The sequence below is a fragment of the Aspergillus pseudoviridinutans genome, assembly GCF_018340605.1.
Source record: "Aspergillus pseudoviridinutans IFM 55266 DNA, scaffold_3, whole genome shotgun sequence".
NCBI lineage: Eukaryota > Fungi > Ascomycota > Eurotiomycetes > Eurotiales > Aspergillaceae > Aspergillus > Aspergillus pseudoviridinutans.
The window spans coordinates 145,729-165,877 of record NW_025091283.1 but is presented as its reverse complement, the minus strand read 5'-3'; the positions used below and the strand labels follow the sequence as shown (position 1 = coordinate 165,877).

At 48.4% G+C, this 20,149-nt stretch overlaps 2 protein-coding genes across 2 annotated transcripts; both read left to right on the top strand.

Moving 5' to 3' along the window:
• Positions 1 to 1,576: 1,576 nt before the first annotated feature.
• Positions 1,577 to 1,960, top strand: Asppvi_003805 (uncharacterized protein; the record flags this gene model as incomplete). Its single annotated transcript, XM_043299762.1, has 2 exons — positions 1,577 to 1,612; positions 1,676 to 1,960. The coding sequence occupies 2 exons, from the start codon at positions 1,577 to 1,579 to the stop codon at positions 1,958 to 1,960; spliced, it is 321 nt and encodes a 106-aa protein (XP_043155697.1).
• A 13,512-nt stretch (positions 1,961 to 15,472) lies between these two features.
• Asppvi_003804 (uncharacterized protein) lies at positions 15,473 to 18,195 on the top strand (the record flags this gene model as incomplete). Its single annotated transcript, XM_043299761.1, has 2 exons — positions 15,473 to 15,789; positions 15,861 to 18,195. 2 exons carry the CDS (start codon positions 15,473 to 15,475, stop codon positions 18,193 to 18,195), a joined length of 2,652 nt encoding a protein of 883 aa, XP_043155696.1.
• Between the last annotated feature and the right edge of the window lie 1,954 nt (positions 18,196 to 20,149).

Sequence of the window (20,149 nt, the reverse complement as noted above, 5' to 3'; positions counted from 1 at the left end):
CCATAACAACACCGGCTGACAGTGCGGACTGGGCTTTGCCCGGCTACATTATGCCCCAGTCACCCACCCCCATATAGTGATCTTCATCAACGGCAGTCTTTCGCGGCCAACAGCCAAGTCTCATTCAGGGGCCCTGCTTCACTGCTACTATATCCAGAACAGCACCGGCCGGCCCTACCAGGAGATCCAAGGTCTGCTCTACCACCACCTTCTCCTCCCTCGCGCTGATACCTGGACGCTCTTCACGGATGATATCAGTGGCATCTCTTAAGTTAAGAACCTCTTCACTGCATGGAGCGCAGCGCTGTCCTGCAACAGTCTTAAACCAACTCTCATTGCACGGCCGCAGCTCATCATGGTCTTGACCGATCCATAAGTTGCAGCTGATCACTCAGAGACCATGGAGAGCACCCTGCGAGCAGTCGCTGTCCCAAGCCTGGTCACCTCCGTGCGCGTGCTAGACTTATATAACCGCGTGCCCTTATCCCCAGTAAGTCATTTTAAGCCGCTGTGGCGACTGCTCTTACAGGAACTAGATAAGGCATACCTCACACAGCGCGAGGCCCATGAGCTCTTCTCTGCCATTTACCTCAACTGGATTTGGCGCAAGTCACTGCTTCACGTCGCCTGAACACCTACGGTCCCGTTCGACTGCATCCGAGCATGCTAACCTGATCGGCCCCCTAAAGACCAGGCCTTATGGTATCTGCGGCTCTTCTTGGATACTACTAAATATGCTGGGGCGGCTCCCGAAACTGTAATTAGCAATGTCGCGTCAGCTTTGCTCATGGACGCCTACCCACCAGGCATGCATGGTGAGCTGCATAGGATGAAGCTGAGGCGCTCATTAACTACTTGTTTCCTCGTTCTTGCCCCTTTATTCATTTCTTCCCCTTCCATTTCTTTCTTATTTTGTCTTCCTGTCAGATAGTAGGGCATTGAGTATTGACAAACCCAGGATTTGAGCCTAGGGTAATGTTCCAAACCCTCTATGCCGCAGACTGCGCCGCAGCTTGCTCTATATCCAAGTCCTTATCTGCAAGCACCTTCAGTCCCCTTGTGGAGGCTGGGTTTGTGTCGCTCTTTTAAGCCCTCTCTGCCAGCGTCACTACAGCTCGGATCTGATGAACCGTCCTGCGCGAGAATGCCCCGTTCTGGTCCGGCGTGCATTCTACTTATATCTGTCTGTTTTGCCTACATCAAGCCCCGGAGCATATCCTGCCCTGCAAGCATGCCATATGCGATGTCTGCGTGCAGATCTTTGGTGTCCGCGGTCAGGGAGCCGAGTATCACTTTGAGCTGCGCTTATGCCCGCTGTGCCTAGCACATTTTTTGTGCATCATCTGGGTGCTGCCCCCCATAAAACAGCCGACCATTCTTGCCCTCGACGGCGGTGGCGTTCGCGGCGTTGTTACCTTGGGATTCCTCATGGCCCTTAAGGAGCGCATTGGCGGCTCCTAAGGACTTCGCGAGGCCTTCGACCTGAATATAGGAACTAGTGTCAGTAAGAGGTTCTTGTTGCATATAATTTAAGGCCCAGCTGGTAACTAATTCCTTTACTGTAGGCGCGGTAATCATGTCTGAGATCATCGACCTTGGAAGGCCTGCAGCTGTGGCCCACACTAAGTTCAGGGCTCTTGCATAGCAGATCTTCTGACCTTGGCCCCTGCGGCAGACAATCCTGGCGCAGACGTGGGACTTTCTGACCACCTGGATATCTGACAGCCGCCATAACTCCAACACCCTTGATAAGGCACTGCAGCAGGCCTTCGATCCCGCACGCTGGTTATTCGGCCCCGCCGCCCTGCTTGTCTCTGGCATCCATGTGGCTCTGGCCGCTAGTCAGGTTGACAATAACAGCTTGCTTGGCCTCTTCTGCAACTACCGCGGTGCTAGCTATGCCCGGATGCAATCCGCATACAAGCTCTTCCTACCGGAAGAGCGGGAGCCACTCCTATAGGAGGTGTACATGCCCCCATTGGTCGCCTGCTGTCATTTCCTGTTATTATACTTCTGCCTTATTCCTTCCTCCACTGTTGTCATCCTCCTGTGTTTGCCTTTTATCCCTTCTTTATCTAAGCGTCATGCATTAAGTACCTGTGCTTCTCCCTGTTGATTCATCCTTTATCAGACTACTGTTCAGGCCACTTACCTTCATTCCCCTTGTACCACAGCTTCTAGTGAATGTGCTAACCTCATCCACTGCGTAATMCAGGGTGAGGTGCAGTGTGGCTGCCTTAGGGTACATATCCACTCACTCCAGACATCAGTAAGACTGATCAGAGCAGGTATTTCATGCCCAAGTATCTCCCCAGAATCAGCACTTTTCAGGACGGCGGCGTTAGGGCCAACTATCCCCTGCGGACCGCCCTTCGCGAGAGTAAGATTATCTGGCCTGCCTGCAAACAGCCGGACCTCGTCATCAGTGTTAGGACTGGCTATGCTGTTGATGAAGCACCCCGGACGGCAGAGCCAGGCCGTCGCTGGCTGCGCGACGGGTTCATTGACTGCGCCCTCCAGACGTTTCTCCACTCCCTGGCCATCAATAGTTGGCGAGGGTGGCAGGACGCACTGGACACTGTGCCCGCCGGCATCAAAGGGAGCATATACTAACTGGACCAGCAGATTCCCAGAAAAGCCCCTGAGCTCGACAACATCTGCGCCCTTAATTCACTCCGGGAATTTGCGTACACAGTGCCCAATGAGCTCATCTAAGCCTGGCTGGCCAAGACATTCTTCTTTGAGCTCGACGGAGAACTTGAGAAAATTGATGGGTCTTACTGCTGTCATGGGTCCATCCTCTGCTGCAAATTTGATGCCCCCAGTATTGTCCGCCAGACAGAACTAGAGTACACCAGTGCTCACTTTCAGCTGTGGTAGGGCTGCGACCTGGGTGTTGTAAATAAACATAATGGATGCTTCATGTATGGCTATTACTGGAAGTGCATTTCCTTCCCTGTAGTCAGCGTCCATGAGATGATCTGATTAGGCCTCAGTGGCATGATGGGCTTCTGCACCATCAGAGGGTTTCCAGCCTCTGTTGAGGAGCTCATGGAGGTACAGCAGGTCAACAGTCCATTTGGGCGGTTAGATCATCGCACTAATCAGTGGCCACCATTACAATGATGTTATTGCCCATCACAGAAGTGCCCGCATCCACCTAAGGGAGAACTGATGCCTAAATGATGGCGGCTCCGCCGCAGCAGTGCATGAGGCATATAGGGTTTAAAATCAAACAGAAGAGGCAGCGGAGGAATGAGCAGTTCTCTAGAGTGGCAGAGTGGATGATGTCCAGCATAAACCCCAGAGGATGAGAACAAGAAAAGAGAGGGGAGTTTTGTAGGTTGCAATGGGGGAAAAGAAATAGACAGTAGGGGGCACCAGAGTTATCCAGTTAGGAGAGGCCACGCCACAAAACAATGGCCTAGTGATCAGCAGACGGCTGTGCGAATTGAAACCATTGGACCTATGGACAGGATCAGCCTAGTGCAGCGCTAGAACTGGGTCTGCAGCCGGCGCCCACACCCTTATCTGTTTAACTTTAGGCATAAACAGGAAGGTGGGCCTCCTATTAGCACAGAAGAGTATCTAGTCCCTGCTGCCCACCCCCCTATCATCTGATAATGACAGAGAGGGGCTAGAGAAAGAATTCTCTGAACTAGCCCAGAATGAGAGAGGAGCGGGGTTGCAGTATAGTATCTAAAAGCCTGCTCTTCAAGTAGCTGCTCCCCTAAAACTTAGATTTAATCTTATTCTACAGTTTCCAGTCGCTTGTACTTTTGTATTCTTTTAATATAAATATCATGGCTATCTAATCTGTGCAATCCAGAGAGTTAGGAGGGAATCTTCAGAGATGGGTACTAAGCAACTTTGGGACTGGTTCAAATGATGATGGATTAGGCAGCGGCTCCAAAAAATAATATTCTACTATTAACTATTGTACACTGCGACAAGCTATGATTTTCAGTCACAGATACTATACTAGGAAACCTTTTTGTCCCTGTTGTAGTCTCTTTAGAGCTGGCCTTGTAGTTATGGTGCTGGTTAGTGGTGAACAACTCCATTTGAATGAGCATATATATATATAGAATTGTCAACCTACCAGGCTACAACCCTCATAGTAATTATTCTCCTTCTGCGTTGTTGGCCACAGTGATAGTTGATACTTAACTAAAGGAAATCCAGCTTACTCTCTGATTTATCTCGCCTGTGTTAGTAAAGATAGGCTGACCAGATATAGAGATGGTTTTCTCTAGGTATTGCTGATGGACCACCCTCGCTGCTTCTCACCATGGCTCCCTATTGAGAGTCAATATCTAGCGGAAGCTTAATTATACAGGAGATACAAATTCAAAACATAGCAACCCTATGTCTAATGGATACTCCACTATTTCCAGCTTAAGGGGTATCCTAATCTCCTAAGAAATAATTAATGTGTTGGGGATAGCCGAAAGGCATCACCTGAGCATATTCAGGGATATGGTGCTATGCACTGAAGGGCAGGACATAAGGAATAAAGTGCTGGTACCTCTCAGCACCTCTCACAACCTCAGCACCTCTTAATAACTCTCTAGGAACTCCAAGCACATTAAGTACAAGAACTAAATTAAGGGTAGCGCAAAGTGCATGGCGGTATAATTTACTTTCTGCTTGCACCAACAACTAATGGGGTACATATATATGCTTCTAAATGCCCTCATATATGTCAGGGGGATTAAGTAGGTGTGGAGTTACAGAAACTGTTTATGAGCAACATCTTCATTACAGCCATTTTGATTGAAAGAAATAGATATATGGACAATGCTATTAATTTCTCCAGGCAAATTTAATTGCTCTAAACCTTGAATCTTATCCAGTAAGCTTTTTCTCTAATATTTGCTGGCATTTTTTTTATTTTCACTCCGATCCGAAAAACCTATGAATTGGATGTGAACTATAGAAGAAAGTCTCATCATCACCTTGCCCATGGAGCTATAGATGTCGCTCTAGATTTGTGCTAAAGACTCTCTCAGTAAGTATGCTCCTATTTCTTAAGAGAGTAATACCATGGAGGAGGAAACTAAAGGTATTGAAAAGTGCTGCTAGGAGACCTACTTAAGACCAAAAGAAATATAGAACTGCCAGCTTACTAATCAAGCATTGGGAAGAAATTACTAGAAATAAACTATGTCTGCAGGTGTCGCGCATAAACTTGGCAATGCCACTGATTATTGTTACAGATGTGGACAGGAAGCAGGCTAAGCCAGATCTATAGTGACTATGGCTTGCGAATCTGCTTAAGGTGCAAGCACCTCACTGTGTGTCTAATTCCTCTCAACTTAAAGTACTCCTTCATGCCCACATCTGCTGGCAGATTTAGGAACCCATTATAGAAAAGGAGATCAAGACTGTTCTTTGGTTGCACAGCGCATTATTGCTAGCGCAGCACTATATTACAGGACAGCCCTGGATTGTCCCGCAAGAGGCATGATATTCCAGAATTGCTCTTTTTATGCTGCGTAGACAGTATAATGCTTATTTGCCTGGCAAAAGTCCTTACCCAGGGCTACTATATCTGTGGTAGCGGCGACTGTAACTTCACTGGCAATTGAGAGATGTTACCACATGAGTTACTTACCCACATAATGCCGGCCGCATCTAAGAACGGACAGGGTGCCCACGAGGGAAGGCATGCGCTATCTCTTTTCTTGCTTTGTTTATGTTTACTGTGCCATTTCCCCCTTACTACTAGCCTCTCCCTAGTATTACCCTAGATACTGAAGTGTGACCCTGAGATTAACCTTCTATAAGAATTTGTTGTAGATCCACACATACCATTATAGTTTAATGAATTTTTTGATGCTTTGAGGTGCAACTTGTTCAGTCATGCAGCTTGTGTTTGTTATTGATCGCAACTAAATAAATGTTTTGGAAATATAATTCTAGAATATAGAGAAGTAAGTTAAAGAGGTCCAAATTATCATGGGAAAATAAGGCTGCACTAGTCAGCACACCCCGCCTCCCGAATAATGGTAGCTCAACCTAGTTATATGGTTCAACCCTGAAGAGACAGTCAAACACATGCTGTGTGGTTTAACATGTTGATCCATGCCCGCAGCATTATTCAACCGTGACGGACACCCAAAAGTCCCTACCACCTTCCAGGATAAAACTGCGCGCTTTGCTGTTCGTGTCATTACAGCTTAGGCTTGGCCTATTAGCCTATCTAGTGCCAGCCTGCTGATGCCCTCAGGATGATTAGATGAAGATTGCAAGCATGGTTCAACACAAGTACAATGCCTCGTCCTATTTTCCCTAAAAATTGGGGAAACAGTCTCCGGTTGGCTGGCAGCCCCTCTTGGCATTCATTGGAGCTCTTAAAATTGACAATCATGAACCAACAGCCACGTTGAACTAGTTGAACTAGTTGAACCAGTTAAACCAGTTGAACCACGATAAAGCAGCATGTTTAATATGTTGAACTCTAAACCATCAAGACTTTCCAACCACGATGAACACTCACGCAGCTCTTAAGGCTCAGGGTCGCCTGTAGTACAACCAAAAAGTACAGGCCACCGCCTATGTAGCTCAACCGTGATAGATTATTAAAGGTATTCGGCATGGTTCAACACTTTGAAATTAAAACATCAGTTGGCATTGTTCAACCATGATGAACACTCCTCCTAGTCTTAAAGGTCCAGCGTGTCTACATTTGACTAAGGTAATACTGGTCAACTTGCTGAAAGTATGGAAGCTTAAGGGCAAAAAGGAAACCAATGAGTTTAGAGCAAGCACATGCGTCGTCCAGTATCCTCTATCTTAGGAGGAGTCGATCTAGCACAGGTTCTTTATGAGAATTTGTCACGGAACACTCTGAGGTGTCTCACTATGGATGAGCAACGTCGCTGATGATCATGGAGAAAAGCATTACTTAGTGTTTTAACTAGTCGCTAATGTGGATTACATGTTGTGGTTAAGCTTGTTGAACCAGGTGGGTGCTACTACCTAGTGAAGGTTCAGCATACTGGTACTAGGTTCCAAAGCGATGATCAACTCTTGAACATAGTGCGACCGACTTATTTGTAAAACAGAAAGCCATGCACTCTTGGCCCTGTTAAATAACTTTCTGATGTCTAATCTACAGTAGTGGCAAGTGATTTATTTTCCAGTGAGGGGACTTCTAAGCGTGTAGTGAATGTGTATTAGCTCGACTGCAGTCAACCATGGCCAACTATAATTAAACTCATCCGGCATGCGTAAATTGAGGCCTCAAATTAGTTGCACAGTTCAACTGTGAGAGACAGAAACGCACGTTGTATGGTTCAACATGTTGACTGCTCAATGCCGGCAACATTATTCAGCCGTGATGGGCGCTCAGGAGTCGGCACCACTTTCAAGATAGATGTCGCGTGCTTTCTGTTCGAGTCATTGTATGGCTTGGGCTTCATCTATTTCAATGTCAACCCTCTTCATAAGGATGAGTACATGAAATTTAGCAACATGGTTCAACATGAGTATGATACTTTGTACTGTTTTGTACAAAATGGGGAATACCTCTCTCTGATTAGCTGGCAGCCCCACTTTGTAGTCGCTGAACCACTTAATATTGATGATCGCCAAGGGACTAACGGGCTGTGTTCAACCACGATAAGATGTTCAACATGTTGAACCTGAACCATCAAAAACTTTTCAGCATGATGAACACTCGCGCAGCTCTTAGGCTCAGAGTCGGCTGCGTCGCCTCTAGAGACCCAAATAATAGCCGCTGCCGCCTGAGATAACTGCTTTGATAGGCTACGTAGTTCGACCGCCGATTATCAATCGTAATCGGCATGGTTCAACGGTTGAACCATGATGAACACTCCTGCTCTTAAAGGTCCAGTGTGTTCTACAGTTATCTAACTTGCGCGTATCAAGAGGATGATCTTACTAAGCCATAATCTCTCTAACTTGCAGGGTAAAGAGAATAGTCAAGGGTGTTTAACGGACCGTCGGGTAGGTCCAGAGCCACTGCTAAGATCGGCAAAACAGACGTAATTTTTCCGTATTTCAATGATCATTTACTCGCCCTAACTGTAACTTACAGTCATACTAACGTAACTAATCGGTCAGCGAGCGGGCCACCTCTGTATTCCAGAGAAAAGGGCCCTTGTTAAGGCTTCTATATCTCGCCCAAAGATGAATATTATAAAGTGTAAGTTAGATATACAGTATCACTAAGTATAAGTAGTTCAGAATTTATTTTTTAAAATTTTTTTAAATTCAATTTTACAGTATATTCTTAAATTTAGAGTTTAAAAATAACAGCTGTAATTTATATTACTCAAGACAATAGCATTTGTCAAGGCATAATAAAAGCCTCTATAAATACTATTTAGTATAATAAACTATATGCCTTACTATTAAGCTCTTATTAGGTGCTTTGGTTGAGATATTGAAGTCCATTTTCTATGGCATATAGAGGTGGCCCGATGGCCTACATGGACCGCTCGCGTACCGATTACGTTAGGGGGTAGATTCTCAATAATATGGTATTTCTTCCAGAGACGCAGTGGTTATATAAGAGCTGGACGACTTCTAACCAGCATGAGCTTCTCAGGTAACTTGACTCTGAATTTATCTATACCATGTTGCTCTTATCCTTGGTAGTTATTAGCAGTTGGGCAAGTTTTTGCCTTGGTGGTCCGGGGAATTTCTCGCGTACTTGTTCCGACATCTCTTCTGTTGAAGCACCGTTCATACTTTCAGCAAAATGTGTGCGTATAAATGGGACTCTGTCAGAGACAGCCCTCAATATAAATGAGTGTTATGCGGTGTCAGATGACCCGTATAATCGGAGAGTTTATCCCGCAAAAGGGTAAAATGAGGGAAATCTGTAGTGATGAGTGGGTGCTAATTCAACTTATAGGGGAAATGCGTTTTATGCTCCCGGTAGTTCGGTGCGCATTGTGGGAACTCAAGCCTGTTACAATTACCCCGGAGTTGATGGTGGATGTGTTGATCTTGGTCAGTATTCTTGATTAGCTTTAAATGGTAGTCTATTAATATTAAGGGGACAGACGAGACAGTGCATAATTGGGATGGTGTGCTCGGGTGTTTCGATTATCCTTCCCAGAATTGAAGATGGTGGAGAAATCAAAAGCTATATCCCAGAGAGCAGGTTGAACCTGGATTTCCTCCCCGTCCGGTGGCAGTGGACAACTCCTCACCACTAGCAGCTTCCAGGAGACAGGTGATCATGTCATTTGGATTGCTTCGCCTGCTTCCTTCTAGCTTGTCTACATAGGAAGTATGCTTTTGAGCATGCTGTCTTTGCTTCTTGTCATTCGTTACTTTTTAGCTGTCTAGTGTACAGGGCGCAAGTTTACCCTGGATTCTCGCTCCAGAATTTCAATCTACTTCGGTAAGGTCCCTCAACTTATAGGCAGTCGATGGCCATACTGCTAATTTTTCCCCTGTTATAATATGCCCGACACTATAAAAACGAGAAGGGTTGTGTTGAGTAATCCAAAATGGCCAAAGACACTGCTGATATACTTTTCTGTGTTGCCTTGGGTGTCATGGTTAACCCCCGCATCGCTTGTATTCAGGGTACATAAATATAATCAAAAGCTTCTGGAACGACCTCTGAAGAGGTTCAGTGCGGATTGGCCTAGGGCTGCACCAGCTGTACTAGAGGTGATATGAAGGTTGAAACCTGCTATTGTTTTCTCAATACAGACCAGTATTCCATGATGTCCGGGAAGAGAGTCGCAGTTATGAGGTGGGCAATGCCCAGGGTTGCGCAGCTGTCCTGCCATCGTCTGCGCGCCCGGTTTACCTCAACCTGTTGGGTTTTAAGCTCTGAGGTGAACCATCGCTTTGAGTAGGGTGACGGCTTTCGTGCTGGGTCCTCTTGGTTACTGTAATGACTGCAGCGGTAGACTCAACCAGTTTCTCGGCTGCTTTGTTAAGGTCTGAGTTTGAGTGAATCCTGGGTAGTGGGCCCATCTCTTCCAGTATCCTTTGGCCGATCCTCGCCCAGTCGGCCTTATCATACGCTCTTTTTTGGTTTGGGACCTGCGCTGCGCTCTGGCTGTAGGTCCACACGGAGAACGTTCCACGGTGGTCAGACCCATAGTCGTCGTGGTAGAGACGGCATTTGATGAGTTTCGCTTGGGGTAAGCACCATTGGAGCTCATGCATTTGGAAGAAATTGAGCAACTCTTCTGCATGTTCTGCGAAGGTGTGGTGGACAGGTCGATGGCTCCATGCCGGGTGATAGGCGGTTGAAGTCTCCGGAGATAATGAGCTTTGTGACCCTCTATACTCATGGATTGCAGCTGAATGCTGGTTTGGATCTCTTCCAGTATCAGTTGGGCAGTGGTTGCATCTGCGGGTTGGTATATTACCACTGGGGGGATGTACACTGAGAAGAGGAGATATTGCACCTCAGGCATCCATACCTTGACCGCAACAACAACATCTAGATGGTTACAGAGAATCTGGCGATGTAACGAAGTTGAGATTCTCCTACTTATATAGAGGAGGCTGCGGAGTCTTGCTGATTCATCGGCATATATTGGTTGATAGAGTCGCCACGCGCTGTGGTTAACATGGGTGCGGTACGCAGTGACTGGTGGCTCTTGGATTAGGAGTATGTCGAGGTTCGGGGTCTGGTGGTCGTTAATAAGGGCCTCCATTCCTGCCCTAGAATTTCATGATGTTCAGCTGTAGTAGACGGAGATTTGTAGATCTCATTGTGATAGAGTGAGATTAGGTGATTGACAACTCCTGTCTCCGGTGGGGTGTTCTGCATCACAGTCTAAGCATCTTGGTCTCATTTCTCGAGGGTAGTTACGGTATTCATGTTGCTGAGCACAGTATCCGCATCTTGCCTGTTGTTTGCAGGCCCAGGCTAGATGGCCGAATCATTGACAACAGTGGCATCATTTCCGGTCAAATCGGTATGGTTCCACGCTCCCGATGTACCTCTGGCCGACCAGTAGTCCATTGGCAATGAGGTATTCTGCTGCTTCTGCGGTGTTTAGCCATATACCCAGCGACGCCGATGTCTTTAACGGGTGATCCTTCTTCTTCAGCCATGCATGCCCTCAATTTGGAAGTTTTGCTGCTGAGGTCGTTTTCTTCCATGACCTTGTCTATCCCATGGTTCTTATTTCTTCAAGGTCGAAGTCTTCGGTCGGTGTGCAGTGGACCACCACGCCAAACCGAGGCTTAACCAACTTAGTATCGTTGCCTAGTTCTTGCAACCATTCAGTGTTGTTCTGAGCCTTTTCAGCCGATTGGGTGTCCCTGAACCTAATCACATATCCTGTCTCTGTGGCGCCGATCCCTGCCACTTGTACATCTTTGGTGGGGTCCGCGCTCAGTAGGGCCGATCTAATTTTTGCATTGGCCATACTACGAACTTGGCCTGACCAGGGCTTCGATACTTTCCTGCAAACATGTGTCGATACTATTGGTGCGAAAAGAGGCAGCGCTGAAGGTCACTTTCGACATGCATCGAGCTAGTAAACAGCTAATACGTTTGGAGTCCCCCAGTCGTGATCTTACAAGGCGTCCTAGATCTGTAGAGCCATCTGCGCTGACGCAGATTTCAGTCATCTCCCGAAGCGTTCTCTCTATATAGTCTCCCGCACCGCTGAGTTTCAGAATATGTGCAATAGCACAGTGGACCTTTAGAAGCTTACTAGCAGGTGGATCAATAGTAAGCTCAGGACTGAGATGAAGTTCCCGGGTAACTGGAAATAGAGGATCGCGCAAAAATGGCCTTTGTTCGGTGGAGTCGATGACATATGTGCGCTCAGTGCTAGGGTCCTTCTGTTCGAAATATATCTCAAACTCTCCAAACAGCCGATGGTAATTGTGGGATAGCGTCAAAGTATCTGATACGCGGTCCCATACATTCCGCTGCTATCGTTTCGTCATTCCTCGGTGAAGGGAGAGACATTCTGATCGATACCCCTTTATTTGGATATCGTTATCCGTTCTCGTTCATCCATCGGGACTCGGACTTAGTTACATTACCCGCAGGGTTCTTCGCCAGAGTACGAAATCGTGGACCGTGTTCGAAGCATGGCTGGCACGAATGATACCGGGTGCAGGGTTCTGTTGGACATGCTATCAAGGGGCAGCCTTTTCACAGTCGCTGATTGGCAAATATTCACGGGTATGCCACAATATGCCCTATCGTGAATTCGATATAGTTTAATCTATAACTACATAAAATATAAAATCTGCAAGTAGACAGGTCTAGGTGCTTCGGGAAATCCGTCGGCAGCACTATAACTTTTTGTGGCATGCTAAGCAGCCGCTAGGTGTTTGACAATACCACAATTGTTCCGACCGCACACGCCGGTCACGTTTCTTCATGTGCACCAACTCGTCGATTTTCTATTCCAGGTGTTTCTCCCAATATTCACTGGGGGCTACGACCAAGTCCTGCTCGGTCTCCCGGGCCTCAATTGTGCGGTTGATCATGAGCTTCCATGCGATCGTGTAACGAATGAATACAGGCTCTTCCGGTTCCTCGTAGCAATTATCCTCCGTCCATTTCTCCTATTCAGCAAATGGGAGAAACCCAAGGTAATCAGGCTGCGTTTGGCAGGAGATAGGCTTAGGGAATACAGTGTAGCGGGTGTACGGCCGAAGTCACCCGGTGTTGGCGCGTACTGCGCATCTTCGTCCCATTGGTCGATCAGCCGGGACTGACAGGCTGTGGTTGCGGTGGTTGCAGGTGACGAGGCCTCAATTTTTTGGTTGCGCGCCGCGAAAATAATTAGTAATAGTCTTAGCAGTCATGTGACAGGCTTCTTCATCATAGCTGAAAAGGCTAACTATTGGTCATCCCTTACAAGAAGGAATGAATGGTTCCAATTCACCTAATATGCTGTAAGCAGTTAGCCCACACCGTCTCATGCCCAACGGGCCGTTCAATAACATGGGGCTGCCCATGATAATAAGCGGAGCAAGGTTTGTGCAGTGAACAGCAGTACAGTACCAATAGAGTCTTGCCTGTCAGACCTTGGCCGTTGATGATCGCCGGAGCCTGCTTACTCCTGCAGCCAAACTGCAAGATGCAGGAGAGGAATGCAGAAGAGTCGCTGTCGCTATTGACAGCTTGCCAGATCAGACAGGACAGCCGACCGAGATGAAATCTTCTAGAAAATTCCCCCAACCATGTATCTGCCGATACAGTTTTCTAAGTATAGTATATTACAGATACGAATCTGATAAGATATATATTGCCTACTATGACATCATAGATCTATATATACTATGGTATATTGCATAAATAATGTTAGTATGCTCCACTGGAAATCACTCCCTTATTAGGTAAAGATGAATTTCTAGCCTATTTACACGCCCTTATATCCACGCACAATGATATCAAAATCTAGTATGGCCACCACCTGCCTCAATGACTGCACGGCACCTTTCAGGCATAGATTTTAGTAGATCATACAGAAAATTAGGTGGAATAGCGTCCCAGGCCTCTCTAAGTGCTATCCTAAGCTCAGATAGAGTCATATATTCAGGGAAATTTGCCTGAAGATAGTTCTTCATCCAATTCCATACCATCTCAATAAGATTGAGATCAGGTGAGAAGGGGGGCCATCTAACCATATGGACTCCATTCCTCTCAAGCTCCTGGATAGTAGATTGAGCACCATAGCCTGGAGCACTATCCTGTACTAGTTAAAGATAAGGATGGTGATGGATATACTCTGTTATAAGAGGTACTATATATTAAATATAGCTTTGAGCATTAATTATACCCTATTCCTTCTCCCAGAATACCATAGGGCCTTTAGTAGTCCTATAAAATGACCCCCAAAACATCCATCCTATCTTACATAGGCGCCGTTCAACAATATAGTCTTCATAGAAGACGTCATCCTTACAGCAAGTAACCCACGTACGTGTATAGCGACCTGGATTTACCCAGGTTTCATCAGTCCATAGTATAGCTTCCCATTGACTAGGAGACCAGTTAAGGTGCTCTTATGCCCAGAGGAGTCGTTTCTGCTTATTCTCAGGAGATAGTAGTGGTTTCCTTCAAGCAATATATCTTTAATAGCCTCTAGAAAGTAAGGCTGATCGGATTGCCCACTGAGAATAGCCTAGATCAAGATGTAAGGCTAATTCTCTATAAGTAAGGTATCTTGCATACCTTGTTGAGGTGATAAACCCTATAAGATAGTCTATCTCCTCATCTTTCATTGCCAACGGCCGACCAGACCTTTTAGAAGGGGTAGGGTGACCAGCCTGGCAGGCTAGCTGGACCTGATGTATAGAAACCCCTAAATGTTTTACAATATCTTCATATTTCATATTTAGTGAGCGCAGAGTTAGGATTTGCAGGCGCTCATCTCTAGTTAGCTGGAAATAAGGAGGTGTAGAAGGAGTCATATTGCTGTATAGATATTTGGTAAAGAACTGATGTTGATGGTTATAGTTGATTAGATATGCCTAAATGATAACGGCACAGAGTTCATCCTATTTCTACACAGTTCAGTGACCCACCATACTAACATTACTTACTCAACATACCAGAGTACATAGCCTTGCATATTAGCATCTGTTTGGAAGTAAGCTTGGCTTGAGCGGGGGCGGAATGAGGTTTCGACCCTCACTGTATCTTCCGAAGCGGTCATTTCCATCGTCATCACCGTCAGAGGCTCGTCGTGTGCTGATTCTGATGCAGTTGAGTTCGTCCTTGGGCGGTTTAGGGACTGCGTTGGGTCCTTGCGGGGGTTCGCGGGCTGCCACCTCCGCCCATGATCTGGTTCGTCCTGTTCCCGGTAACGTGTTGAGTTTTGTCCTTAAGGGCCTGCACTTCTTCCTGCAGGTCCGCATTTTGGCTTTTTGGGTGCTGTTGATCAGCCTTGATTTCAGTTAGGTCGCTCGCTATTCTTTGTATGGTGTCATTTTGCTGTGTTATGGTCTCCCTCAAGTCTGCGATCACCCGCAGGATTTCATCCGGGCATGTTGCTCTTCCGTCTCCACTGCCTGAGAACCCAAAGACTGGTCCTCGAGTAATTTCCGTCGCTGTGGTTCCATCTTTCCGTCGTTTATATTGCCTCGTAACCCTTCTAAATTTCGGAGGGTGGTGAGAAATCCCTGGTGGTTATTTCGGTGATCGCCCCTTGCGTGTTTGTGGGAGGCCATAGTGACATCGTCCCTCCTAAAAATACTGATAAATTCTCCTCTTCTTATTCATTACTGTCATTCCTTTCCTTTCCTCCATTCATTTCTACATCTCTTTGACTCTTTGACTCTCGAATCCTCTGTAGCTCCTCTTTCAACAAGAGCTCTTCCGCATCGTCTCATCCTCATCGATGCGTTCTCTGTCTTGTTGAATGCGGATGTCTCCCTCTCGTAGCCATTCCTGCTGATCGCGTGCCCCATCGTGGGCCATGCGAGATTCCCCCTAAACAGGCATAATAACCCCGCCGAGAAGCCGTCACTCTTCTCCTTCTTCATCGTCATGTACCTCTCCAAGCTCTCCTCGCTCGTCGATCAGCTCGTCCGGGTCATCCGAGATTCCCCCGCACACCCCTTCGACCGCTGGTGGAATGTATCGCGGAAATTCTTCTTCACTCTCGCCTTCATCTCGCTGATCTGGGCCAAATTCTTACACATATATGCTCACCTCTACTCATTACCACCGTCCAAATTGCTCCTGTGGGGTCCGACCTTCTTTTTCCAGGATGTCATCTTTATCCTCCTCGTCCGTCTCCTCACCCAGACCATCCCCTGGCGACCTGGCGCCGTTTTCGCTGCACTATGCACTGTGCCATTCAGGTAGATCATCCACTATTCATTTCTGAGCTCGTCTGCAACATCAAATAACTAACTCTTGGTTCTCGTATCAGTTTGCTGATGTCTGGCATGGCGTCTTCCGCCACCTCCTTCTACGTCGTGACCGGCGCCGAGCTTCACTGGCGACAGGTCCGGACTTTTCACGGCGATGCGGCTGCCGTTCGCACTCTGCTCACCGGTTTGACAGGGTCTCTGATCGTGGAGGCCATCCTAATTGCCGCCTCCTGGTTCCTGGCTGCACCCATACACCGAGCCACTGGCGGGGTCTTGCGGATCTTGGGCGCGCCCTTGCAGAGGTTAGCGCAACGGATCTGGAGTCTTCGCTGCCGGCAGTGGACGAGGAAGACCAGTCGCATCGATCCCCAGAGGTATGAACAGATTGCGGTCGACGATTATCTGGACGACAAGAGCGACGACGGAGACTCGGTGTTTCTGCTCGACCCGATGAGCCACGAGACGCCGGTCAAACATCACGAGTCGCTGGTCAAACATCTGGCCATCTTCGTCTTCTTTGGCGCATTTGTGCTCCTCCGGTGCCTTCGCCCTCCCAATCCTTCGTACATGTTCCTGTCCTGGGCGCTTCCCGTCATTCCATTCTCCCCAGCGAACCGCGGCTTGTCACCGATCGATGCCGACCGAATGCCGGGAGACTACAGATGGCTGGAGAATCGGTCTGCGCTGGATAAGCCGCCGACGTGGGACTGGCTCCCGAGCGACCCCATATCCGGGTTCGAGGATTGGTATCCGGGATTCGAGGACCATCATGGACCGCCTCATGGACCGCATCATGGACCGCCTCATCGCCGTCGTCCTCCCCCGCTGCATTACAACCCGGCCGAGGATCCGTTGCACATCTCCAATCTACAGTATCCCGTGCTCGAACCCCTGAAGGAAGCGCTCGCCAGCGGAAACGTTAGCATCAAACACGTTATCCTGCTGAAATTGGAGAGCACCCGAGCGGACGTCTTTCCGCTCCGTAAGGAATCGTTCATGTGGAATCGCATCGCCGATTCCTACACTAACCACACCATCCCCGATGCCGTGGAGCACAAACTGGCCGACTTGACCCGAACAGCCGAGTACCTCACCGGGTTTGCTTGGGGCTTTTCGCGCGACCCCGCTGCACACAATGGCCGAAAAGCGTACGGCGGCATCAGCGCCCGCAATGCCTTCACCACGGGCACCTACACGCTCAAGAGTCTTGTCGGAACCGTCTGCGGCGTTACTCCACTGGTGACTGATTTTAATCGCGAGTACAAGCATCACATCTACCAACCGTGCATGCCGCATGCCCTCAACGCCCTGAACCATCAGATTGAACTCATGAATACGACTGGGGATTTCACCTCGTGGCCGTGGCACTCCAAGTGGATGCAGTCTGTGACCGAGGGCTACGACAAGCAGAACGAGTTGACCCCGCGACTGGGTTTCAAGGACATTCTCGCCAAGGAGCGGCTCGAAGACCCCAGCGCCAAACACTATCTGGTCAAATCCAAGGAGATCAACTACTATGGATACCCCGACACCGAGCTGCGCGAGTACTTCCGCGATGCTATCGATGACGCCGAGCGGGAGCACAGGCGACTCTTCATCACCCATCTCACCGGTACGACTCATCATCCGTGGGGAATGCCGAACAACAGCTACCAGCAGTTCATGGGCAACCAGAAATTCARGGCCAAGGATGATCTCAACAAGTATCTGAACACCATCGGTTTCATCGACAACTGGCTGGCGGAGATCATGGACATTCTGCAGGAGAAGGGCGTTGCAGACGAGACCCTGCTCGTCATGGCCGGCGATCACGGATTGTCTCTTCCCAACGACGGAGGCGTCACTCCCTACGACAATCCGCATATTGGCAGCTTCCAGGTTCCCATTGTATTTGCTCACCCCAAGCTCCCGCCCGTGGAGATCACATCCCCCGTGATCTCGGACCAGATTGTGCCGACGATCCTGGACCTCTTGATYGAGACCTCTTCGCTGGAAGAAAAGGCCACCCGTGCGGCCAAGGATATGCTGTCCATCTATGAGGGCCAGTCGATGATTAGACCTTTGATCACAGAGAAGGATGGAAAGCAAGACTGGCAGTTCACCGTGATGAACACAGGCGGGTCCTGGCTGGCGGTGCGCTCCGCCGCCAAACCAGCCTATCGGCTCGTCATCCCCCTCATCGACGATCTGGAGTGGCGGTTCACGGATCTCGAAAAGGACCCCAACGAACTGCACCCGATCAAGMACTTTGACCTAGTTGACCTGGCCCGCAAACTCCAAACACAGTACGRCTCCGAAGTGACCGACTGGGTCCGGGACGCGGCTCATGTTGCCTCGTGGTGGGTGGGAGAAAACTGGCGTYGCTACCGGTATCATCCCAAGCCCAAGCGATGACTTGCATATTTTCTATCCTCTTTTCTGTWCTTTTGTATATGCTCTTTAGCTCTGCGTTTTGCATTTTGATATCACATATTACATCTCGTCGATATACCCGACCCCCAGGCGTACACGCCTTCCCAGTTCGTTGGAGTGGTCACAAACAACTGGACGATTTTTGAAGCGATTGTACATATTACTTTGGGAATAAATGCCGAATACCAATCTCCAACGAGTATGCTGCCGGCAGAGTTATCCAGCATCTACTCGGGAATGACCCCTGTCTGAGTTTGTCTGCAGCATGCACTCCGCAGTATTCAGGGTCTGCAGAGAGTTGCCCCGCTCCCATATCAGTAATTGTGAGGCCGATCGCCTATCTCCAGCAATAGCGCTGTGCTGTTCCAGGCCATCTATCCTCCTGTCATCAATGGCGTGCGCAAACCACGCAAGCCTGGGTGTAAGTGACCCCTGTATTTGATTCGTATAGGACTTCAGTACTCACGTTCCCAGGTTACCAGGATTCTAGATCGGATATTGCCTACTTCCTACGACGATAGGGCATCAGGGTCATCAACCCCCCATCCGTCGCTATCGATTCCTGTCACGAAGGCTGGTCCTTCCCTAACACAGAAGAAGGCATCTACTCTGCCATCCAGCAAGGTGCTACTCATCTCTGGGCAGACACTATTCTGTTCGCATCACATCCTCTCCTGACATCAAGCTGATTAATTCCTCTGGCGTCCAGTCTCTATATCATCGGGCAACCACCGGCCCAGTCGAAAATTTCGATGACAAGGGACTCTTGAACAGCAAACTGCGCGAATTGKGTGGGTTTACCTTGCATCGCGCATGGATAGTGGACGGCTTCTCCGCCGGACTACCGGAGTATGGTACCAGTGACGCGCTTCAACCATTTAGATGGTATTGGGCCATATAATGGGGTGGTGGCCGTCACTGCAAACTTCCGCATAGTGTCGGAGGACGAAATGGAGGTTCCAGCGCACAACAAGGTGATGCGGCAGTGCGAAGGGGTCGACAGGCTGATAGGTGCTACTGCGCCGATTCGGGTAGATGTGCGTGGTTCCGAGAAGGATCCGAATTCGCTTTGCTCGACATCCATATGAAGCCAGTATGTAGTCGCTTTTCGCCTTCTGCAAGTATACTGTACTGTTCACAGAATATGACTGGTTCAGGGCTGCCAGGACGAGAGGACCAGGCCAGCTAGACTGCCATTTGCCGCTGCGGCGATCGGCTGGGACTACGGGAAGGACAAGAATGGCTCCAGTTATCTGGGCTCAAATAAATAATTCCCATACTATTTCCAAGGCGGCGCACTTAGGCCACACGGTAGAGGAATTCGTTTGAATGACTACCGCAGTCCTCGATCGACACGCCCCAAGGCAGCGGCCATCACTCAAAACGGTGGTTTACTCTCGCTCCCAAAATCCAACAGCGTGAAGTCAACCAAGCTCGCCCTCCTCCACGTGAAGTCAATTTCTAGGCTGTTCTTTCCAGTAGCGCAGGAACAGTATATCGGGTCATTAAATTCATTGAAGTTGAAGACGGGGTACTGTAATGTTCATTAAATTAAACCTAACTTCGTACACCGCCCTCCGCTAGCCATCGGCCTAAGACCAGGGAGAGAAGCAGAGGTGATGCAGTAAGGCATTGAAAGAGAGCAACAGACCTCTCCCCAACGAACGCTCCTCGTCGATTTTCAATCTGCTGTGAGACGAACTGGACAATGCCGTCCTCAATCATCGAAGCAGAGCTTGCACAGTCTTGGTTCCGATAATCATAGTGAAGGGGAACTAGCGTTGCCGATGGTAGATGACTAAAGATTATGTTGACGGCGTCAAGGAAAGCGTAAGGCTCCCAATCGTTTTCCACCGCTTGTTTGAATTTTCTCAACGAAGTTTCCTTACAACGTTCGGGAAGGTTCCAATACCTCGCCAGCATGTAGATGGAACAG